Genomic DNA, 23,471 nt, shown 5'->3' on the forward strand with positions numbered 1-23,471 from the left:
CTCCACAACCGTACTTATAAGCGAATGGGCGGCTTATAAGCATGCAGTCTGCTGCGCTCCATTTTTTTTTCTGTTCGTCCCCTCCTCCCTCCCCTCCCCCTCATCGCGGCATTCGCCCGATGCTGCGCGCGATGCTTGAAAGCGCCGCTCCCTCTTGTGCATGTGTTTTGGACGAAGAGATGACAGAGGGAAGAAGCGGAGCATCAAGAGGAACACCGAGAGAGGGGGAGAGGGGGGTAAGAGGCTTTGGATACACATTTCTAGGTGGCACGGTAGCGCCTCCCACGCCCGCCCTTGCCCTGCCGCGGGTGTGGCTAAGCGAACAACTTGGAGCCGCCAACGCCTATTACACGTCCGAATTTGCCAAGTGGGCGGTGCTGCTGCCAACGGACTTCTCTCCTCAGCCAACCAAGCTCAGCCCCTTTTTTTTCTTTGCCTCAGCGCACACGCATGCGGCTTTCGCAGCCCCGCTAACGCTACAGTCACACGGCCACACAGCCGCCGTGCCTCCGTGTATTGGTGCAGCTTCCATTTCTTGAAAGTCAGTCGCCCCTTGTCCCGTTCCTCCATCCCTTTCGCGTGCGAGTGAGGGGAGGGGGGCAGTGAGTACGATTTCACTTTCCGTTTCATGCGCCCTACTTCCCTGCCGTAGAATACACAACGCAAACGCCGCGCGACGCCCCCACCCCACCCGTTGACCCACGCGCCGCTCCCATTCTGCTGGCTGCTACGCAGTGTGCGTCCCCCACTCGGTGGGTGGGTGGAGGTGGTGGCTCAGGACCCACCCTAACACACACACGCACACCTCTTTTCCCTTCTGCCCTTCTCCTCGTCATGATAGGGGAAGGGGTTCGGGTAACAGAGAACGAGAGAGAGCGCACCGAGCCAACAAGAAAAAGGGCGTGGAGGCTGTCTTCGCATGATGTAGAGCCCCCGGGGGGTAGGGGCTTCTATCCTCGGAGACCAGAGGACATCACACTCACACACAAACGCAGTCACGCCGCTGCTGTCGGGTTCTTTTTTTTTTGGCCTCCTCTGTGACATTTTGGAGAGGGGAGAAGGACCGTCTCACCTGTGCTGTTCGCGTTGCGCCATTCACGGACTCTCCTTCCATCAACCACCACCCCCAGTCCTCCCTCGTCCACCTCTGTCCCTCACCGTGGCAACGAACAGCAGAGGGCGGCGGGGGGCACGTTGGTATCTCCATCGAAGCACACACATCCGGATATTCGCTATCGCCTTCGCTTTCGGGGAGGGGGAGAGAGGAAGAGGGGTTGGAGTTGGAGTTGGTGTGTGTGTGTGTGTGTGCAACGGTTTCAAAGGAGCACCGAGAGAGTACGACTGCACTCTTGTCAGCTTTCATCAGCGCCACGACGCACTCTCCCCCCTCTCTCTCACTGAGGCTCTTCTACGGAACCCTCTTCATAGCCCCCGCTATCGCTTCGCATCTCTGTTGGTGTCATTCGCGCCGTGTCGACTCACCTGCACCCTTTCGTTCCGCTTTCGTGTGCCCTCATCACCGCGCCGCGTCCGCGTCTGCTTTCCCCTGAGTTTTCCGTCTCTGTCGCGCGCGCTCTCTCCCTCTCCCCCTCCCTCCAGTGGAGAGGGGGCGCGCCGGTTCTCGACGTTGGGGGGTCTGCGTCGGTGAGGTCGACGCTGGAGTGGTTCGTCAGGAAGAGGGGGACGCAAGCGGAGGGGACGGGTCACCGGCGGCACGCATCACTCACTCACTCCCCTCCTCTCCCCATCCCCCTTCTCTCCTCTCCTCCCTGCCTCCCTCCATTGGCAGCCACCACATTCGGTGCTACGATGCTGCGCGGTCTCTCGTTGGCGCCTCAGCAGCGGGGGGTGAGGGACCCGCACGAACTACCCCGTGAGGTGAAGAATGCCCTCCTCGGCGTGCCAATCGCGCATGCACCGCCGGACTACGGTTCCGCCGGCGGCAGCGGCGCCGACCCGGTGCTGGCATCGTCGCCTCTTCTGTCGCGTGGGACCGGGCATACGCAGAAGTGCTCGCCGAGCGAGCGTACCCAGCCGTCGCTCATGTCACGGCTCTTTCGTACGGCGAAGCACCGCTACTATACCCGTCTCACGGGGCAGGTGCCGGTGTTCGACTACGATGGCAACCTCACCACGCAGCAAAGGGGTGTCCACACCTTCCGCTTTCGCAGCCTCTCACTTTTCTATTTTTTTCGGTCGCAGCCGTGGATGGCGCTCATCACCTACTCTGTCATGATCTACGTCATCATTGTGCTGCTCATTGCCGCCGTCTACTACGCGTGGGGGACGGCGTGTGGGGCGGTAATGAACGTCGTGTCCGCCATTTACTTCACAGTCGTGAGCCTGGCAGCGAATGGCGGGTACATGGGTGAGGACGGGGCAACGATGACGGACGCCACGCACATGTGCTACCGCGGCCGCACTGCTATCGTAATGGTGTGCTCCTACGTCAACATCGTGTTTGTCGGCCTCGTCGCAGCCCTTGTCGTCAGTAAGGCAGAGTGCACTGGCAAGCTCGGTCACCGCGTCGTCTTCAGCGACTTCTGCACCCTCGCCAGCGTTCCAGGCCGGGCAGACCAGTGGCGGCTGGTATTCCGCATCGCCAACGTGGACAACCACATCCCCCTGGCTCGAGGCACGCTGCGACTCTTCTGCGTGACAGCAGAGCCCCTCAAAGAGTACCACATGCGCCAGAAGCAGCATCAGGTGCTCCAGTACTCGTATGCCGGCAAGGCGCTCACCAGATCGACCTGGGGCAGCATCCCTCAGCTTCTGCCAGAAGCGGAACTCGACGGTGGCTGCGGCAGGCGGCAACAGGAACGGATGGCGCTGCCGACAACTGAAGTTGGCCAGGGCCGTGGAGATGCGAGGGCGCGGAAGCGACGCGCGAAGGGGTGCAACCACCGATACCGCGCGCCGGCCCCACCAGTTTCACACGGTTCTCCTACGAGTGGCAGCAGAGAGGATGCGGACGCGTTGGCCCATGCGCTGCGGCGTAGCCAGGGGCGAAGGAAGCAGAAGCAGCAACTGCACCAGAGCAACAGTGGTGGCGGAGCGAACGAGGCGAGCAGCCCGGGGGGACACCTCGGGCGGTGCAGCGGCGGCTCTCTCGGTCTCCAGCAGAGCCAAGGCGCCGCGTACGCTGAGGGCGAGAGCCACCGAAGCTCCTCGAGCGGTTCCAGTCGATCGTTGTCCGATGCTTCATCCGGCTCTGGCACCTCCACGCTGAGCACGTCCACCGGCAAGGCGTCGTCACCGCATCAACGTGGCTCGGTTGTGGAGAAGACTCTTTCGGCGAACTGTTCGGTCGGCAGCCAAGAGAAGATCCGCCTGGATGCTGGCCCTCCACCCGTGGAGGCGCGGAGTGCGCCGGATGCCACTGCCGCTGGTAAGCGATCGATTCTATGCGTTGGCATTGCCGACTCCGCCATCGCGGTTCCCTCGCGTAGTCACGTTCCCAAGGAGGCCGGCGGCATCACAATGGAGCGGATGCACCTCTGCGTTCAGGAGATGCGCTGGACCTGCGCCGGGGAGACGTACCTCGATCGCGGCGAAAGCGGCCAGCTCTCTCTGTGGTACCCGGCCGAGATTCTGCACATCATCGACGAGCGCAGTCCGCTCCGCCGCTTCCTTGAGCTGCCACACGTAGCGGCCTCGCTTTGCAGCGGCAGCTCTTCCGCTGAGGTGCCGTCCAGGTCGATGTGTCGCGTCACCACGCCTCAACGACGCTTTCAAATTGTGGCCGTCTTTGACGCGACCGACATGGAGAGCGGCTCCGCCATTACAGCGAAACGCACCTACACCACCGAAGACATTGTCGCACACTACAAGTTCTCCGACCGCCTGGTGCACGTTCACCCGGAGAGCAACGAGGTGATGCTGGACTTCCACTACTTCAACGCACTGCTGCCGGTGAACCTGCTGGAGCCTTCCACAACGGACTCGGACATGTAAGGGAAGCAGCCGCTCCGCCTCTGACCGAGTCATGGTGTTACACCTTTATGAAATGGTCACACACGCGTGGACGACCCTGCTTGTGCGCGTGTGCTACGTTTTGAGTTGCGTTCAAAATCGCTTCTGCTTCCTCGTCTTCCTCTTCCGTCGATTCCTGATGGAGGCTCGCCGTCCTGAAACCCACAGTGTGTGTGTGTATGTGTGACGTGTGTCCCTTTATAGTCATGATGGGGGCGCAGACGGAAGAGGGAGGGGTGAAGACTGTGAGCAGTGATGGCCAGCGTTCCATACGCTCCGACTACCACAAAGGTGTGTCCCTGTGTTGTCCCCCTCCGCGCACCTTCTCGGCGGACGCCACTACCTTCTCGCATATATCAGCACCGGCACTATGCCCATCGTCATCGTCTCTCCCCTCCCTCTCTCTCCCTCTTCACCTCTTTTTCTCGCTTACAGACCCCCCTATCGCGACGACCACAAACGTTTCTTACCCACCGCCCCCTCACCGAATCTGCCGACGTCCTGTTTCTGTTGGCCTCCCCTTGGCAGCGTACAAGGAAAGGGGGCGTGGGCGGGCCATGGAGAAGTTCCGCCACTTTGGTGATGCCGCGACGGGCATTCACCCCTTCACCTTCGTGATCGCCCCCACCGCTGCGGGTCGCATCGGGTCTGCCTGCGTCTTTCCGGTGCGCCTGCTCGCCAGCTGCGTATTCGTCACTCTCCTCTTCGTAACAGACACGCTGCTGTGGATGTGCCATGCCGTCTATCTTGGCCTGCTAGGTCGTCTCCTGCTTGCACCGCTACAGCGAGCGTGGCTGCGGTGTCTTCTCTTCTTCATCGGGCACATCCTTCCAGAGAATCCACAGATAATGGCAAGCTCTACGCAGCAGCAGGGAGAGGCAAGCAGTTCCTCCCGTGCCGTCCGTGCGGGTGACCTTGTTGTGTGCAACCTCCAATCTGTGTGGGACGCATTGGTGCTCGAGGTGATGCTCGCGCAGCCGTATCACACTATTTGTTTTCCAGACGCGAATGCAGTGGAAGGAGAGGGTGATGTGCCGCGGTCAGAGGCATCGGCAGCGCCCGGTCTGCGCGTCTTCTGGCCTGGCCCCACGCAGCGCTGGCGGGTGTGGGCCTACACCCGTCGCACCGGCTCCCTCGCCTTCCTCGCAGCGCAGCAGTCGAGCAGCGCTGAGCAACAGTCCCTCCGGAAAAAGACAGAGGCAAGGGAGCTGCTGCTTCATCGCGTACAGGAAGCAGCAGCACACGCTGGTGTGCCGGTGTGGTGGTTTGGCGAAGGCACGTGCAGCAATGGGCGTGGACTTCTGTTGATGCCAGCAGTGACGTGCATGTCTGCAGCGTCCTCCAACGCGTCAGGAGGGTGCGTGGTGAACTTTGCCACGATCCGGTACGACTCGCCCGCCCTGCAGAACGTGCTTGGCAACGACACGGAAGGCTTCTTTGCCGCGCTCTTCCGCACTGGGGTGCTTCTGTGCGGCAGCACAGCGCCGGCCTGGACAAGCCCTCTCTTCCCTACCGCTGAGGTGACTTACCGCAGCGTGCGTCTCACGCACGCCACGCCGTCGACGTTGGACAGCAGACCCACCACATCAATGCGCTACTGGACGCTTTCTAAGCCGGCGCTGCTGGAACTACGCAATGCCATGTGCCAACGAGGGCAGGCGCTCGTTGTGAGCGGCAGCAGTGCTGGGGTGCGCCGCCAGCCGCTGTCTGTTGGGGTACAGGAGAAGAAGGGCTTCGTAGAAGCGTACAGGGCGATGCTGGACCGAACGAAAGCGAGGCCATCCGTGTGAAGCTCTGGGGTGTAGCGATGGATAGCCTGCCTGAGGCTGCGCACAATCGCGTGCGTTGTGAACACACGCAGTGCTCGATCTCTATTCAAGGACCGACTAGCTGGCCACTGTCGCACTTTGCGGCAGCGGGAACAGCACGGCAAAGCAATGGCGGCGCGCGGAGACTCGCACACGCTGCTGCTTCACCCTCTCCCCACTACCACCACCTCTCTCTCTACGGGGCGAGTCAGAGCTGAAGATACTGTGCAAGAGTCGCGCCTAAGCAACCGGCAACGGCAATGGCGCACACGCACGCGCACACACACACACAGATGCAGACAGACATCTTGAGCTGCTACACATCCGATGATACCTTATTTGAACTATGTGTGTGGTGTGTGTGTGTGTGCGTGCTCCTCTCTCCCCTCCCTTCACTCGCCACCGCTCGCCCTCTCCTTTCTCGCGTGGGCCTCATCCTTCTCAGGTCGGTATTCAGAGGGCCATCCGTCACACACACACACACACACGCCACATAGGAAACGCTGACTATTACTCGCGCTTATCCCTTGGGAAATGGCCGATGATGTGTCGCCACCACAGCCGCCTTTGGGTTTGTCCACCGCCGAGTGTGCGAAGAGCGCACGGGCAAACCTCGCTACAGACTCCTCCACCGGCGCAGCAGACCATGCGGCCGCCACCTCGACGTGGCACCGCCGGCAAAGGCTGAGGCGCTCCTCTCCTCCGCCTCCGCTTAGCAGTTTCGCCCTTTCAGCTGCAGAGGCGAACCTGCGGACCACTGCTAACCGCGTGGCAACGGCGCCCTTCGACCGTGGGGTGCACTGTGACGTCACCCTCGCTTCCCCTCGGCGACGAGCAGCATCCTCGAAGCCTGTGGCGCCGCCCGAGACGGCCAGCAATGACGTAAAAGCGGCTGCTGAAGAAGTGTCGTTCCGAACATCCTCCGCAGTCTCACCGCTATCGTCGTCCCCGAGAGACGCGCAGGAGGGAGACACCACACCTCTTTTCTGCGAGGACATCAGCAGCAGCGGCAACTTGCCGCCTCCGCGCCTTCCCTGGGGAGGCTGTGAGCACTGCGATCGACCGCGGCCCACAGCCGGCGTGCATGTGCTGCCGTGGTGGAAGCGCATCCTCGTCGACGCTGCGTACCGCCAACGGCTTATGCAGCTTAGCACGGAGGGCTATCATGAAGAGTTGCGGATTGTGCGCGAGACGCCGGGGCTGCTGTCCTCTGAGGAAGGAATGGAGGTGCGGAGGGTGTGGCGGGAGCGGTGCTGGATGGAGGATGTGCTAGAAAAGGCCGAGCTTCGGCCGTCTACAATCAAAGCGGCGGGTCTGCAAGAAGTCCATGGCGCGGCCTGCAGGATGGCAGCCCACTTCTCGCCCTTCGCGCCGTACCACATGCGCGTGAAAGGGCACGCCTCGCAGCAGGGGCACGCGCCGGCGCCGATGATGGAGGAGGTGGACGAAATTGTTCCCATGTCGCAGCACGTTGTCTTCCGCGTAGGGAGCGACGAAATCGCGTCGCACTTTTCCACAAAGCAACCCCGCTCGATCATTGATGCCTCTGCTGTGGAGAGCGTGCAGCGTGTCGCGCTCGGTGCCATGCCGCCCGTTCAGCACGTGCGAGAGCAGCAGCAGCAGGAATACGCAGTCAAGCAGCACCTCTCCTCCCTACGCCGCTTTTCCCGCAGCACCCCGTACGAGCTCAAAGAGAGCCTTGCACGCGATGTCGCAGCTGGTCGAACCGACGTGCCCATGCAGACCGCCATCACAGATGCGGTGATGGACGAGGAGCATCGTCCTCCCCGCGGCGCTGGCGCCAGAAACACCAAGCGGCAGTGCGTTTCACAGGACGTGTACACCTTCCCACCCCCGCAGCACAGCACCGCCGCGCGACAGAGACAGTACGATGACATGCTCCCGACGTCAACTGCTCCGACTCGATGGCAGCTGCCACCGCGCAAGCCGCAGATGCCCGCGACGCCGCTGTGGCAGCGCTCACGGCTTCCGGCCGGTATGTGGGCCGTCGAGTCGGCGCTGGCGCATGTGGCACGTGCGGAAGCGCTGCTGCACGCCTCCGCCGTACGCGACCCTCTTGCCGTGGCAAAGAAGACGGCGATCATCAAAGACGTAGCAGAAGCACCTACGCGCCACGAAGGTCCGTGCAGCGCGACGGGAGCGGTGGCTTCCTCAGCTGCTACCGCCACCGACGGCGAGCAACACCGCGACAGCATTCGCCGCCAGGAAGCCGCCATGGCGTGCGTCGATGGCACGGAGAATCTTTATGGGCTTCAATATGTGTGGTGCGCGCCTCTTCCGCCCTGTGGATTCATTCGCGTCTCCCCTGATCCGCGTGTTGCTATGTGGCCCGACTCGGACGAAGAACGCGATGAGGGCCTACTTGGCACGATCGAAACAAACGGCAGCGCACAGGGGCGTCATCTGCACGCCCGCAGCCGTCGCGGTATCGAGGAAGGTGGAGGCCCCGTCATCACCGACGTCTCGGTGGACGTCTCTCAGCACCGTGGCCATCAGGCGCAGATGCGCCGCCTTGCACGCTGTGTCAATCACCGCACGCATAAACTACGCTGGTTGCACAGCATTGGCCGCCATCGTGTATGCTACAATGATCTGGCCCTCTCCGACTCCAACGGCTCCTTGGCAGACACCGATTCGGCATCATCCTCATCCTCCTCGGTAGAGCACTCGTCGGCAACAGGGTCGGTGGCGCGCAACAGCGATGCTGCGACCAAGGGCGAGAAAGCGAGCGGGAAGACGATGTCTCTGGCGGTGCCTCCTACCAGCGCCCGTCGAAGCCACCGGCGGCACAGACGTCCCAGCAACCCCTCACGAGCAGCGCGCCCCGTGTACGATGGTGCGCTGAACATCAACATCTACGCCGAGGTCGTGGAGAGCCGTCGCCGGACCGTCGCCGCCACAAAAAAGCACAGCACCGATGGCGCCTCACCTCCGAGAGAAGCGTGCCAAGGCCAGCCTGGGCAGGCGGGCGATGCCGCCAGAGCAACGCGTCGCTTCCTTGGGTGTTACCGGCAGAGCCGCCTGCTCATTCACTTCAAGCTGTATTGCCGGGCGCTGTACGAGGAGGAGCGGGTGCGCAGCGGTGGTCCTGGCACCCACGTCATTGGCCGCGCCGGCGGAAGCGCGCCGGAGTACACGCCATCAACGGAGGGACCGCTAGCCTGGGTGCCAGTTATCCCGCACCCGGTTCTGAAGCTGCAAGAGCGCGCGCCGTCACTGCGTAAGCCCCACGCCCGTCGCGTTCCCGTGGCGTCCACCATGAGCGGCTGCCGCTGTTGGGAAGGTTTGTACCCGGGCCCATGCGCCGATCTGGCTGCACCGGCCCATCAGGCGTGGCGGCAGCTGCGGCAGTCCAGCCTGGTGCGTCAGGCCCTGCGCGACATCTTCGACGAGCTCCCGCACGACCGCGAGGGTCTCCTGAACAAGCGCTCCTTCGTCCTGTTTGTGCTGCAGCTGCTCGAGCTGTTCTTTCCCACCCGCCTTCCAGCGGCAGTCCACATCGCCATCGCAGAGGAGGAGTGGGTGTATCGCGGCACCACAGAGCACGTTGGCCCGCAGACGTTTCACGAGAAATTCTTCGCCTTCCCCCTCATTTTCTACCGCGACATCGCCACCGTGGCAGAGACGCACCTCGTCGAGTTCTGGACGCTCGTCCGGGTCTGCCTTGATGCGCAGAAGAGGGTGTATGGGAAGGCGGCGGCGATGAGCGCGGCAGAAAGCGTGCCATCATCGTCGTTCACAGGAAGGGGCGACCACGCACTGCAGCCCCCCAGTCTCTCCCTACTGGCACCGCTGACACACTTCACCGCAGACCAGCTAGATACACTGCTCTCGTACCCCCCGCCCCCATTTGACGCGGCCGTTTACGATCGGCACTGCTTGCTCCACCAAGCCCTCCGTGATGCTCCGGAAGTGCGTGCGGCCCCGCGCGACCATCAATACGTCGTGGCACGCAGTGTGGTAGAGAGGCAGCAGAAGAGCCGTATGCAGGCTGCAGAGGGGACGACGATGCGGGGGAAACCTGCAAAGAATATGTCAGCGTCGCTGACAGCGTATCGGGCGCACCTCAGCTCCGCGGACGCGGCGCGTCGTGCCGACGTTGAGGCGGCCGCGCAGTGCGAGTGGGACTTACGTCAGCGCCGCCTACAGGCACAGGAGCACGAGGCGCTGCTCGAGCAGTCAGACTATTACCACGCGCGCCTCGGCCGTGTCCAATCGCGCGCCGCGACTGTGATTTCAGGCATTGAGAGCATCTGCAGCACGTGGGAACTGCACCGCACTGGCGTGTACGCCGCGCCAGGGGAGGACGAGAACGCCGACGTGCGGCCGCAGACGGAAGAGGGCATGGACGAGCTTCTCCTGGAGTACCTCGACGATGTGCCGCTCGACGTCTTCGACGCACAGGTGTCGCTGCGCGATTGCTACCTTCTGCACATCGGCCTCGAGCGAGAGCGGCGCAATAATGCCCTATCCTCAATAAAGCTACGTCCAGAGCCCGCCCGGCTGGTCCCCTTGGCGAAGGGCAGCCAAAGCGCTGCGGCGGTGTCCGCAGGCCCGGTGGCGCGAGCCACGCCATGTTCTAGAGATGTTTTGGAAGGCGAGGCGCAGCGGCACATCTCGGTGATGACAGGCGGCCTTGGCACCATGCAGCGGTGCAACGCTGGGCTCACGGAGGCGAAGCCCTTGGTCGACGGCACCAGTGCTACGCCCCCTACCAAGACCGAAGCCGCAGTCATCTACGCGACGCAGGGGGGGCCGCGGACGTTGAGCATGATTCGGTGCCCGTCCCACGCGCGCCGCCGCGCGGAGAAGCGAGTCATGGGAGCAAGCATCAAGGCAAGCATGTCAGGAGGAAGCGGTAGGGTGAGTCGGCGATGTTGTGGCAAAGATGAGGATGCTGGGCTGGGGAGCTGCACAAGTCACTGCGGCACGCGCAACAAGTCCTTTTACTGTAAGGCTGCTGCAGTGCTACCACACCCGCTTGCGCGGCCAGCCACACGAGCCACATCGGGCGCGCCGCTTCTTCCTCTATCACCTCTGCCCCACCCACGCAACGACGGCGTGTTCATCCCCTTCGACTCGATCCGGGTAGAAGGCGTGCCTTCAAGCATGCAGCGCGATGCATCGTCACGGCCGAAGCGTCCGAAGCCGCTCACGTCTTCCATGGCCCTATCAGCCTCAGTGTTCGCGACAGCAGAGTTGTCGCCGCCCTTATGTGTGCACGTGGTCGAGGACATGATGCCTGTATCACCGGGTTGTCTTCCTCGGGCCTCGAGGCGAGACTCGACGGTGGGGCAGAACGCTAGCGCTGGCTCAACGCACCTGCCTTCAGCGTCGCTACTCTATGCGCAGCGTCTTCGTGCGCAGCAACGTCGCCAGCAACAGTACAAGCGGCAGTTCAAAACCGCCGCAACAGAAGTAGCTGATCATTTCTAAATCTAGGAGAACGCGAGTGGGGGAGGGGAAGGAAGCGTGCACACAGACACACAGGCACAGGCGTGCACAGAAAGAGAGGTCATGAAATCGGCCTCCCGTTCCTCTAAAGAAGCCCTGCTGCTCGAAGGTTGTAGTGCACCCACCTCATACCTCCCCTTTACCTCTTCTCTACCGCGCGCATGCCCAACTATATATATATATATGTCTGTGTATGTATAAGGTATGCTTAACGGCGCCTACGCATGTATATTACCCTTCATGAGTTGTTCTCGCTGCTCCGCTCCCTCTCTCTTTCTCGGGTTATATCTGTCGATGTGAAGGTGCACCGCGCACCAAAAAAACAGAAAAAAAAAGAGATGCACTGCAAACGCTCCCTCCCCCCTGCTCTTCTCTCAAGCGGAAGTGCGAGCGGGGTCCTGGTAAAGGTCTAAAGCCCCCGCTCAATGCCCTCGCATCGAGCATCGCCCACACCGAGATGGGCGGGCAGGTCGACTTGCTCTTCTTCTTTCGGCAACGACGAGAAGAGAACATCATCGTGGCAACTGATGCAGCCCTCCAATAGGGTCCCGCTCACCTCCTCCCTTCCTCTTCTCCTCTCGCTAGGAACGGGCCTCAGGGAGCAAACGACGCCGAAAGGGTGTTGCTGCAGCACTTTTCATGTGAGTATGTGTGTGTGGGGGTGGGAGGTCGAGTGGGTCTGCGTATGGGTATCCATTCAGCGTCGCACGCAACACCGGCAGTGGTCAGTGTCTTGGAGGGCCAAAAGTGACGGAAGAGAGCGTGAGTCAACCAACTGCCTTCACCATCGCGGGGCGGGGGGGGAAGTGATCGCCTCCCCTTAGCGCGCCGTTGCTGGCACGTAAGCCGATGTCCTCAGCCATCACTTCGGTAGGGAACCGGCAGGTCATACAATTGTCAAGCCGACTGACTGTTGGCATACGCCTGCAGGGCACCATCGGCTTCGTCGATCCTGTCCATCCGTATGTCGTTAAGCCTCGTCCTTACGCGGCTTACTTGGCCACGACGCTGCGGCGCTTGCGGTGCACTGTGGCGCTGTTTGTGCCGACGAACGCGGGGCACGACCTGGAGATGATGAACACATTCCACCGTCGAGACTTTCCCGTTCCGTTCCGCTACGTGAACGACCACTCGAAGATCATCGGCGCTGGCTCAGGACGTGGCAACCGCAAGAGAGGCTTGGCGCCGAACAACTACACAGAGTACCTGCGCATCATGGCGAACGAGGTGTGCGGCACAGGACAAGACACAAGCCGCATCCTCTTTATCGACTCCGAGGTGAATTACCGTTTCACTCCTGTGCAGACGATCGTCCTTGACGCATACGAGCCTTTGACGCGGCGGCAGCAACGGGAACTGGCCAAACATCAGTACAGTAACCCGTTTGGCAGCTCCTCGTCTCCACATGCACGGCGCTATGTGGCCGCTGCGGCGAGGGCGACGAAGACGACTATTCGGCACCGCGCCGTGGCGCATGCGCAGCAGTTGCAGGATGAAGTGGGCAGACATCAGAGGCACACAGACTTCCTGATAGCGGAGCAGGCTGGAGCTCCGCTGCCACCGGAGATGCGCGATGGAGTAGAGGACATCTATGGGGGCGACATCTGCCGCTTCCCACAAGGGCGTTCACCATGCTCCTCCCCATCCTCGTCACCATTTCCGCAGCGCAGGGATGGCACGCGCGGTCATGCTGTGAGGCAGCCATCGACGCCTGGCCGGTTCGCAGCACTGGAAGCCACGAGCGACCCGACAGCCTCTGGCAGGAGTCAGGGCATCGAGGCGGAACGTACGAGCACCATTTCCAACGCCGTCGCCATGAACATAGAGGACTACAGCCTCGTCGCGCTGGCGGAGATGATTGCGGAGATGTCGGCCAGTGACACGAGCGTTGCCGAGTACATCAAGACTGAGCCGCTGATCGAAAAGGTGGAGGTGCCCTTCCATGGCAAGGCCAACTACCTGGCCACTGACAACTGCGACCACATCGACCTGCTCAACTGGGACGAAATCCACGTAATGGAGACGGCACGCGGCTCGGGAATACCGGAGACCGTGGTGGAGACGGAGGACCACAAAGACTTCTTTCAGTGAGGGAGAGGGGGGAGGGGGGGAACGGTGGAACGGCTGCTCGGTCGTGCGCGTATGTCTGTTTACCTGTCCCTCAGGTATGCGAGCTGCGTGTGGAGCGTTGCCCTCTCCTCCCCTCTTCTTTGGTGCTCTTTCCTGTCACCTGTGTGCCTGCCTGTCCGGGGGCGGAGGAGGGAGAAGGCGAGGGGGTCGCTTCTTTTTCTCTGCTCGTGCCCCCGCGCGCATCCCACTCCCTGCGACGGTCACCACTCGCAGAGGCTCTCCTCACCTCCGCCGCCTCGCACACACACACACACCTCCTCCTCTCCTCACTCGGGGCGAAAGCGACCGTCTGCACATCAAAGAGCGCCGCCAACCCTTCCCTCGCCCGCCCGCCTCTCGCTCGACTCACCTCGCCCGAACCGACGCGATCGGCTCGGTCGCAAGAGCGACCGAGAGAGAGAGAGGGATGGAGGCACATGCAGAGGCGGAAGGGACGATGACGTCCTTTCTCTCCTCGTCCGCTGCCTCACATCCATCTCCGCTTCCGGTAAGGTCAGATGGTGTCAGCTCCTGCCACTTTCCATGACGAGCGCCACTTTCCCTATCCTTCGCCACCTTTCCCTTCCCTCTCGCCGGACTCGCCTCACACACCACACGAAACAGCCAAACGAGAAAAAAGGGTCATCAGAGAACGGCATCATTCAAGGCACCTCCTCCCCTCTTTCCCCTCCCCTCTTTCCTTTCCTCTTCCGCTCTCACCCGTACGACGGCGCCAGATGAGCGCAGCCGTTCAAACGCTGGCCACGGTCATGGCGACCGACATGAACCACTATGCTGGCGACCCGACGCTGTTGACCGCGAGCGTGGCTAGCAGCCGTGTAGAGCAGCTCCTGCAATCACCGCGCTCCGACCAGCTCACAGCTCGCGTCGCCATCCACGCGCAGCTGCGCGAGGCCTTCAAGAGCGCGGATGTTCAACAGCGACTCACGCCCTTCCTCAACGACGGAGAAGACATGCAGATGTACGCACACGATGCCAAGGCGCGCGCCCGCTTCTTCTCCCAGAAGCAGCAGGAGCTGCAGCACGACATCCTGCAGAGTGAGGAGCAGCGGCGGTTGAAGAAGGCGCACGGTGAGCTTGCCGCGTGGGAGCGCGAGAACGCCGTGCTACTGCGCCACCAGATGTTCATGACATACATGCCATCGCAGGCGCTGCTGCTGGAGAGCGCGGCAACCGTTGCCCTCTACCGCCAGTACGCCACCCTAGAGGAGGGTCAGTACACGAGCGACAGCAGCGACGGAGAGGTGCCCGCAATGCTGAAGAGGATGGGCGGTAAGGCCTACTTCACGCAGTCGGAGCAGCCGTTCGAGGTGGACACGCACAACAAAATGTTCAGCCAGCAGGTGCTGCAGAACAAGCGTGTCGAGTACGAGCAGATGCGTGAGAAGGTGGCGCAGCTGCGCCAGGCACTGGAGGAGTGCCCGCCAGTGAAGCGGCTGGAGGCGTTTGTACAGCTGCGCAACGACATCTTCGCCGAGTACGGCATCGACCGCCTTGCCTCTCTGTGCAGCCGCAAGGACAAGGAAATGGGCAATCCGAACGAGGGCGGAGTAGACGCCAGTCTGCAGTCCCTGCCTGCCGACAGCGAGTACGTCTCATCCAGCCGCGTGGCACAGTACTCATTGCCGAAGATCGTGGACGCGGCCTACAAGAACTACCTCAACATTCTCTCGATGGACGACTGGGATGCCATGATGAAGCACACGAACAACAGCGATGCGCGGGAACTGATGGAGAAGATCAAGCCCATTAAGGACAAGGAGACGTTCCGCTATTGGTTCTTGGCCTGCATCACGGCGGATGTGCCGCAGATGGGGCCCAACAAGATTGTCGGCCAGAAGCTGACAACAATGGAGGATTACAAAAAGTTTTGGGTGCCACAGAAGTCCAGCTACGTCCCGTCGCTCACCTCCAACCGCAGCGCCTTTGGCAGCAAAGTCGCGGACCGCCGTGGTCTGCCGCACTTCCTCGTATTGGCTCCCGCCACGTACCGCTACCGCGAGAACAACGACCCGAACGCCGTCAAAACGGGCACCATTGACCTCATGGTCTACGACGCGACAAACGAAAAGGTGCTGCTGATGCTCACGAACTCGTCGGATGAGCGTCGCCCGCGTGGCGCCTTTCTAAATGCGCAGGAGGAGCGCTACCGCTTCGCCGCCGTCGTACGCTCGGCGATCACCTACGAGAATCAGTATCACGGCTTTGTGTGCGAGGGAACGGTGGCGGAGTACTTCTTCGATGCACAGGAGGGGCCGGAGGAGAACTACTACTGCGTCATGGCGCCGCATCGCGTGTACAACAAGCAGCCGACGAAGGTCGAGGTGCCGATGAAAGCCTTCCGCCCCTTCACGTCCTGCCCGCCGCGCTACTTCATGCTCGGCTCGAACTGGGGTGTGAGTGCTGGCACAAGCCGCAACCCGTACCCGGCCAGCTACGCGCACGTGGAGCTGAACGAGAACGCCATCAGCCTCAGCAACATCGTCCCGGACGGCTTCATCTCGAGCAAGGTTCTGCCGCAGCTGCTGAGCCGTGCTGAGGGCATGCAGAAGCTCGAGGAGGAGAAGAAACTCCAGCAGCAGGCGGAGGCGGGAAAGACGCAGCTGTCTCCGCGCTCTGTCTCCCGTACCCCGCGCGGTGGCGCTGGAACGCCGCACCACTCCACCACCGCCCTTTCCCCCGAAAGCGCCGCCGTTGACATCCTTGCGCGAGAGAGTATGCGCGGTCCGGGCGAGGAGGAGGATCCGCTGAGCCCCATCGTCCCGAACGAAGTTTTGCACACGGTGCGTGACCATCTATTGAAGCAGCGGCGCTCGTGGCAGAGCCCCACCTACGTCCAGCTCCGCGCACGCGACGCCGAACTCAGGCAACTGCCGGCTGTCAAGGATGGCAACTTGCGCACCCCGCTGAACGTCTTCAGCGACCTCATGAAGGAGAAGCACGGCGAAGACGTCCCGCCGGCGTCAACGCCGAGTAGTGCGCGTCGCAGCAACGGCTCGCCTTCAAGCCGGATCGCCAATGCTGCGTGGAACTGAAGACGAAAGGAACGGCAAGGAACAGGTAGATGAGGTCCAGGCGAGTCCAGTGAGCGCGTGCCGTAACGTCACCTTGGCACGCAACAAGGTAGCGCGAGAGAGGTGGGGAGAGAGAGAGACGACGCAGAGTGAGAAAGTAGTCTTGCGGAAGCTGCATCTCTGCACGCCACACCCATCGCATGACGGCCTCCCTTTGCTTATTGTCGTCGCCCCCGCTCCCTCCGTCGCGAGTGCCCTCTACTGCTGCGTTGTCCCTCTGTCTGTCCTCCTCTCTTCCACTCTCTTACAGTGTTTGTGTGTGTGTGTGTGAGTGAGTGATGTGTGACGTGTCCTCACCTCTCTTGACGTCGCAGTGTTCTTCTCATCTTCCACCCCCTTCTCTCCCTTCCCTCCCTCTCTCGCATGTGCGTGGCATAGTTCTTTTCTGTTTGTCCCCCCCCTCCCCTTCCCCCCGTCTCCTCTCTCCTCCTTCCCCTCTCTCTTCGTTCCGTGAACTGACGCCGTTGTTGGATGGCACCGGCCCCGTGTCTGCGTGTCGACGCGTCTGCGGCTCGCTGTCGAATGGATGTCCGTACGATCACACACGCGGGCGGGACACGCAGAGGTGCTCTATGCTTTTTCTTTGTGTTTCTGTTCACTCGGCGTCGTCTCCCACCGTTGCCGTTCGCTTTCCCCGCTCGCCCAGTCATGCCAACGCGTCCACCTCTCTGACACAGCATCACACGAGTCGAATGCCCCCCCAGCCCAGCCACGCAGGCCCCATCGCCCGGTGCGAAGCGGCCGCAGGCACGCGTGATCAGCAGCGCGCCGACGCAGCTCAGCTGAGCGCGGCCACTGCCTCAAACCTCACTCCGTGGGTGGGTGAGGGTGGTAGCTCGGGCCCCCCTTCCCTTCCCCCCCTCCCCACCACAGACGCACACGCACACTGCCCATGCCGCAGATGGCGCAGATGTGCTCACAGTCGCAGGTCGCTCCGGCGCAGCGCCATGCAGGCCATGACCGCCGGCATCCGTAGAGATACATCGCTTCGCATTCGCACGACGCCGCGGGCACTCGGCCACGCCAGCGCTAAGGGCGGCTCGGCCTTGGCGGAGGGGGGGAAGGGGTGGTGGTGGTGGTGGGGGACTGCTTTAGCGTCTCCTCTCCTCGGCCCACAGCGGATTCTCAGCAAGTGAAAAAAAAAAGAGCCGCATATCTGTCGTTATGCTCGCGTCTGTCTGTGCGTATGTGTGTGTGTATGTTTGTGTGCGCCCCTACGCGCGAGCTCTCGTGTCTCGGTCACATCTCACTCTCCCGTACGCATCGCCCGGTTTCTTACGCCTCTGTACTGCTCAGTCCTCCGCCTTCCCCACCACACACACACACACAGAGGTAACGGTGCAGGAGGCCATCGCGGCCAAAGATGTCGTGAGGGTCTCAGCGATGATCTTAGCGTTTTACTGCGGTGGCAGTGGTTCTTCCTTCCATAACCCTTCCTGTGTCTGCGTGTGTGTGTATGTGTGCCTTTTTATTTTCGGTGCGCGTTTCCCTCACAACCTGCTTCTTCGGTGCACCTCCCACTTACCCCCACCCCGTCTTCACAGCATCACCTGTGACCTTTGAACGATCACGCTGTCGAGGAGGCGGGGAAATTTCGTAGATGAAAGTTTGTGTCTTGTGCCGACGATATTCATCTGTGCGCTGCTGTACGGCATTGCCCAAAAGTCGCTGCTGCATTAGAGACCGAAACAAAAGTCGGAGGCAAAGAATATTTGAATGCAAATTTTTTTAACGTTTACGCGAGCAGTTCGCCTCTCTTTCTCTCCCTCTGTGTGTGTGTGTGTCTGCGTGCGAGTGGGATGTTGAGGGGGTGAGAGAGAGAGCATACAGCAGCACACGCGGAAAGAAAAACAAATGAGTGGCGGAGCTGCAGTGAACGCAGGCGCGCCGTCATGTGGCGTCTGAAAAAATGCGTACGCGTCGGCGTTTCTTTAGCATTTGTGTGTGTGTGTGTGTGGTGATGGTGATGGTGGGTGGCCCTCTCGAGGTGTGTGTCTGCAAGTCACACAGCGCTCCTCGTTGAGGGCCGAGGCGGTGAGGCTGGGCGATTGTGCTTCCTCTCGATTCCTTTCCCTACCAGCCCACACCATCTGCACCCCCTTCCCTTTCGCTTTCGTTCCAGCTTCGTGCTCTCGCCGACGACGACACGCACACGCACACGCAGGCCGCTCCCCTTCAAGCCTTCACTGGCTACCTGTGTGAACTGAGTGGCTGGGTGCACACCTCCTCCTCACCCCCGCCTCTACACCCAGTGGGTACAACCACCTGCATGTGTCCACGCACGTACACGCTCACGCACGCACCGCTCTCTCTCTCTCGCTTTCTTACAACACTCTTTCCGCCAAGCTCCTCACAACAGACACACATCTGACTGCTCGTACGCACGCCTCTCGCTAACCTGCGAACGCCGCTTCTTACACATTACGTATCCCCACAGACATACCCCTTCGCTCACACCCGCACGCATATATCCTGTGTGTGTGTGTGTTTACAGATCTCGCGCTCCTTGTTTCTTTTCTGTTGGTGGTGGTGTGCCTGACACTCGTGCCCAAGGCTCAAAGTGTCGTAGGCGGGGCGGGGGAGGATCATCGCCGCGGCCGACATCGCCACCCACCATCTGAGAGGGGATGGAGGAGGCTGCAGCTCCTCGAAATCCGTAGCGGCTTTCCCATTGCTCTCCTTACTTTTCTTCTCCTCTGCCCCCTCAACTCGCCTTCTCTCTCTCTATCGCTTCCGCGCCCAACCCCCACCTCGACCGGCAGGCACGAACGCCATGGCATCCACCCATGACGACTTCTACCAGAGTGATCGCCGCATCACGAGCGAAGCGGATGCGCGACTGACAAAAGTCACGGCGCTCTCTTCGCAAAGCCTCGCGCACTTCCCGACGCCACCGCCAGCGAGAGCGCCGCCGGCCGTGGTGACTGCTGCAGTCGCCGCGACTCCTTCCCCCAGCACAGCGCTGGGTCGGTACCGAGCAAAGCTGGAGGAGTGTGCTGAGCTGCATCATAAGGTGGAGGAACTGACGCGCACAAACGAAGTGATGGAGCAGCGTCTCGCGAGTTGTCAAGCAGAAGGGGTGCAGCTGCGTCAGGCCTTGCACCGACTGGAGTGCGTGCTGCAGCTCCGCAACGAGGAGCTGGTGCTGCTTCGTGAAGACCGGTGCCAGCGTGGTGGTGGTGGCGGCGGCGGGGATGGAGAGCTGACCCAGATGCGAATGATTCAGCCAGCGACTATGGCACCTGCACAATCGCTCGCCATTGGCCACGGAAGAGTAGGCCAAGAGATCGCCCAAACCGCTGAGGGCGCCGCAGCAGCTGATCAAGCGGTCATTATGGAGTACGTCAGCGCCTCCTGCTACTTGGGCTGCCCAACGCACCCGCAACTTATCCAGCGTCTTTTTGCCGCCGCCTCTGGAGAGGCATTGATCGCAACGGAGCCGCCGCTGACGTACGAGCAGAGCTCCGTGCTGCATCGCCTGCTTGCACGCCCGCCCAGTGGTGGTGAGGCTCTTACCACCGCCGTGCCCCCTCCGCTCTCCGCATTCCATGCGTGGGCGTCTAAGCGTCTGCGCACCTTCTCCGTCCGTTTTGAGGACGCATACGCCGGTGTATCGATTCTTTCAGATGCGCTGCTGCACTCCCTCCCCTCCCTCACTCAGTTGGAGGTGTGGTGCGTGGGCAGCGACGCTGCACTCGTCAAGCTGACAGATTCGCTGATGGGTGCCACGCAGGTGCACGCCCTGTCGCTCCCAGAGTTGGCCGCCGGCGATGAGGGCCTGCAAGCGCTGTGGCGTCTACTTCGAATGCGCAGCGCCATGGTTGCCTCGTGCACCACCGCTGAACCGGCAGCGGCGCCTTGCCCAGACTCGCTCGCGCTGGAGCTGTGCACCCTCGACCTCAGCGCATGCCACGTGGAGGATACGCTCACGCTGACTCAGCTCTACTGTCCCTCAGCCGAAGTGCTGCTTCTGCCACCAACAGAGCGCCTGACGGACAGTCTCCTCTCAGAGGTGCTGCAACGCTGTCCTCGTCTGCACACCCTTGACGTCTCGGGATGCGTGCGTTTGACCGACGCGTGCGTTGACTTTTTCAACGCCGCTCCGCAGCTTCGGGTTCTCGCGCTGGAGCATTGCCCGCACGTTCACCGTCTCCAGCTAAGCCATGTGGAAGTGCTGCTCTCATCCCTCGCGCACGTGCACACGCTAACGAGCCGCAGCCTGCGCGTGCTGCCATTACCGGTGCAGCAGCGCGCCGTCTTCACCTCTCTCACGGCACCTCATCTCTCGCAGATCTGCTTGCACGGGCTATCCTTGGACGAAGAGGTACTGCGGCGGCTCAACGGACGTACCGGAGAGGGTGACGGCTGCGATGAAGGCGTGCGGCTTACCTCCGTCGCCTTCTCCGAGTGCACATTCGCCAGTGACGATGTCCTCATAGGGCTCCTCGCCTCGCAGAAGAATCTACAGCAGCTGCGTCTGTACCACTGCAGGGGACTGAGTGACGCCTGCTGGACAGCGGCAGGAAAGAGAGGCCTGCCTGTCTTTACTGCCCTTCACACGCTGGAACTGATCAACCTGCGAACCCTCACCGACGCAGCCCTCCGTGCGCTCATACACGCATGTCCATCCCTGCAGCACCTCAATCTCCACGGCGCGGGGTGGTCCGACCTGACAGACGCCAGCATCCGCCAGTTGGACCAGCTCGCCGGCCTACGCGTGCTGAACCTGCTGGCCCTGAACCCGAATCTCGTGACGGCCTCGGTAGTGACGGCACTGGTGCGACGACTGCCGCGGTTACAGCGGTTGTACCACGAGACCGCCAGCACAGCGGTGGGGCACAGCGAGTCGGTGGAGAGTGATAGCAGGGGCACACTTAGCCGCCTTGACGCCGGGGATCTCGCCCCCGCATCGGTGCCAGCGCCCGTGATGGTTGAGAGGAGCGATGCGGAAGCGCGCTGGCAAGCGGCGCTGCGCGACTACCCTGTTCGCCTGCTTCGGCTGCAGCACCACAGCGCGCTGGTCTTGTGGACGGACCGGGCGCGCACCGCTGCGTCAAGTGCAAGTCGCGAGCGCATCGCAGAAGCAACGTGTCCATCTGGGCTTCCGAGAAGAGGAGGCGTTGGGCATGATGGGAGCAGCACGGAGTTGGCTGGGGCGGTGGCGGCTGAGCCATCGAAACTCTTCCCAGCAATGGTCACACGCACGATGGCAGCTGCCATGGCTGCCTCCGTGGCGTGGACAACAACGCTGCCTCCGCTAACCGCTTCTGCAGCATCTCGGAAAATGATGCCTGTCGAGGCGAGCCTTGACCACGTGGCGGGCGCCCCGCACGAGTCGGCCCATCTCTTCGCGTCACCGCGCCGTGATGCGGCACCATTATCATCGGTAAGGCCCTTTGAGTCGGTGGAGCCCGTGGGCGTCGATGCGGACGAGTGTGGTCAAGTGTCCCTGGCTCCTGAACAGCAGAAGCAGCAGCAACTCCACTCACCATCATCGTGCTCCTCCTCGTCCTCCGGTTCCTCGGCATGCAGCGAGCCGCTGACGCAGGAGAGCAGCCACGAAGGAGTAGGTCGCAGCATCAAGCGGTCACTGCTGCAGTGTGCCAACGCCGCCACAGCAGCAGCTGCTCAAACGTCCCAGCGCCGCCCCATACGCTTGGCGATGGGCGCTAACTGCACCGCCCGCCCTTCTGCAACAGCCGCAGCTGCCGTAGCGGTGACATCACAGGCTTGCACTGCGGAGACGGTCGAAGAAGCGCCCATGGGGCCATGGGAGGAGTAGGGCAGAGGCCTGATGACGGGACTGCGCATTTTCTCAGCCAACAGCTCTCCCTCTCTTTTGGGTGTGACTGTGTGCACTGTCAGACTTCAGCCTTTCCCCGTCTCCTGTGCGCACACAGGTTTCCCCCGCCCCCCCTCTCGGTACTTTTGTGTGCATGCTGGCCCGGCAGCCCCCACCCCCACCCCCCAACTGGCGGCTCTCGTACTCCCGCCCGCCTTCCTCCCCTCCACGACTGTTCGCATGCCCATCTTCCTCTCTTAGTTGTCGTTTACCTCGTACGATGTACTTTTACCGCCTGTCGATGACACCTGCGCGATGGCGGCACCGTCTGTGGCAACAACGTGCTCCCGACACTTGCATGCAGATCCGCGCATTTTTTCTGTAAGCGCCTCCTGATCGATGTTTCGATTCCTCTCAAATTGTATCAGCCCCCCCCTGATGGTGCTTCGGGGACACCTCACGGCGTGGCATCCCACGGGCCCCATACCTGGCTCTGCGCGGGGACGCTAAAGCAGTCCCCCACCACCACCACCCCTTCCCCCCCTCCGCCAATGCCGAGCCGCCCTTAGCGCTGGCGTGGCCGAGTGCCCGCGGCGTCGTGCGAATGCGAAGCGATGTATCTCTACGGATGCCGGCGGTCATGGCCTGCATGGCGCTGCGCCGGAGCGACCTGCGACTGTGAGCACATCTGCGCCATCTGCGGCATGGGCAGTGTGCGTGTGCGTCTGTGGTGGGGAGGGGGGGAAGGGAAGGGGGGCCCGAGCTACCACCCTCACCCACCCACGGAGTGAGGTTTGAGGCAGTGGCTGGGCTGGGGGGGGCATTCGACTCGTGTGATGCTGTGTCAGAGAGGTGGACGCGTTGACATGAAAGCGTCTGTAGGGAAGCTCGTTTCCGCTGGAAACGCGGGGGAGGGGAAAGCCGTGTCTGATGGCGCTGGTGCGCGACGCGGCCTGACCCTCATTTCTTCATGTTTTCTCTGCCCCGTCTTCGCAGGGAGGCGACTCTCATGCCGACTACTTCATCCCTCGCGTTAATCTTTGTGTGTGTATGTATAGGTGATGGAGGAAGGGAGGGAGCGTTCATGCCTTTACCCCATACCGCTGCCCCTCTTCTCCTATCAGCGCACGTCTTCGCGATTTCTTTTTCCTTCTCTTTCCCTCTGCGTCTTTGTTGCATTCGATGTACAGCGACTCGAAGGAGCTGTCGCGCACGCAGCCTTCAAGTCAA

The 23,471-nt window shown here is 61.9% G+C and overlaps 6 protein-coding genes across 6 annotated transcripts; all 6 read left to right on the forward strand.

The window, feature by feature from the left end:
* Positions 1-1,809: 1,809 nt before the first annotated feature.
* LSCM1_07569 (uncharacterized protein) lies at positions 1,810-3,954 on the forward strand (the record flags this gene model as incomplete). Its single annotated transcript, XM_067324935.1, has 1 exon — positions 1,810-3,954. The coding sequence occupies one exon, from the start codon at positions 1,810-1,812 to the stop codon at positions 3,952-3,954; it is 2,145 nt and encodes a 714-aa protein (XP_067180780.1).
* A 575-nt stretch (positions 3,955-4,529) lies between these two features.
* Positions 4,530-5,762, forward strand: LSCM1_07570 (uncharacterized protein; the record flags this gene model as incomplete). Its single annotated transcript, XM_067324936.1, has 1 exon — positions 4,530-5,762. The coding sequence occupies one exon, from the start codon at positions 4,530-4,532 to the stop codon at positions 5,760-5,762; it is 1,233 nt and encodes a 410-aa protein (XP_067180781.1).
* A 552-nt stretch (positions 5,763-6,314) lies between these two features.
* On the forward strand, positions 6,315-11,237 carry LSCM1_07571 (uncharacterized protein; the record flags this gene model as incomplete). The annotated part of the gene is made up of 1 exon (XM_067324937.1): positions 6,315-11,237. One exon carries the CDS (start codon positions 6,315-6,317, stop codon positions 11,235-11,237), a length of 4,923 nt encoding a protein of 1,640 aa, XP_067180782.1.
* An 867-nt stretch (positions 11,238-12,104) lies between these two features.
* Positions 12,105-13,346, forward strand: LSCM1_07572 (uncharacterized protein; the record flags this gene model as incomplete). The annotated part of the gene is made up of 1 exon (XM_067324938.1): positions 12,105-13,346. One exon carries the CDS (start codon positions 12,105-12,107, stop codon positions 13,344-13,346), a length of 1,242 nt encoding a protein of 413 aa, XP_067180783.1.
* Positions 13,347-14,101: 755 nt separating this feature from the next.
* On the forward strand, positions 14,102-16,420 carry LSCM1_07573 (uncharacterized protein; the record flags this gene model as incomplete). Its single annotated transcript, XM_067324939.1, has 1 exon — positions 14,102-16,420. One exon carries the CDS (start codon positions 14,102-14,104, stop codon positions 16,418-16,420), a length of 2,319 nt encoding a protein of 772 aa, XP_067180784.1.
* Positions 16,421-19,232: 2,812 nt separating this feature from the next.
* On the forward strand, positions 19,233-22,241 carry LSCM1_07574 (uncharacterized protein; the record flags this gene model as incomplete). Its single annotated transcript, XM_067324940.1, has 1 exon — positions 19,233-22,241. One exon carries the CDS (start codon positions 19,233-19,235, stop codon positions 22,239-22,241), a length of 3,009 nt encoding a protein of 1,002 aa, XP_067180785.1.
* Between the last annotated feature and the right edge of the window lie 1,230 nt (positions 22,242-23,471).

Source organism: Leishmania martiniquensis, chromosome 9 (assembly GCF_017916325.1).
Source record: "Leishmania martiniquensis isolate LSCM1 chromosome 9, whole genome shotgun sequence".
Taxonomy (NCBI): Eukaryota; Euglenozoa; class Kinetoplastea; order Trypanosomatida; family Trypanosomatidae; genus Leishmania; species Leishmania martiniquensis.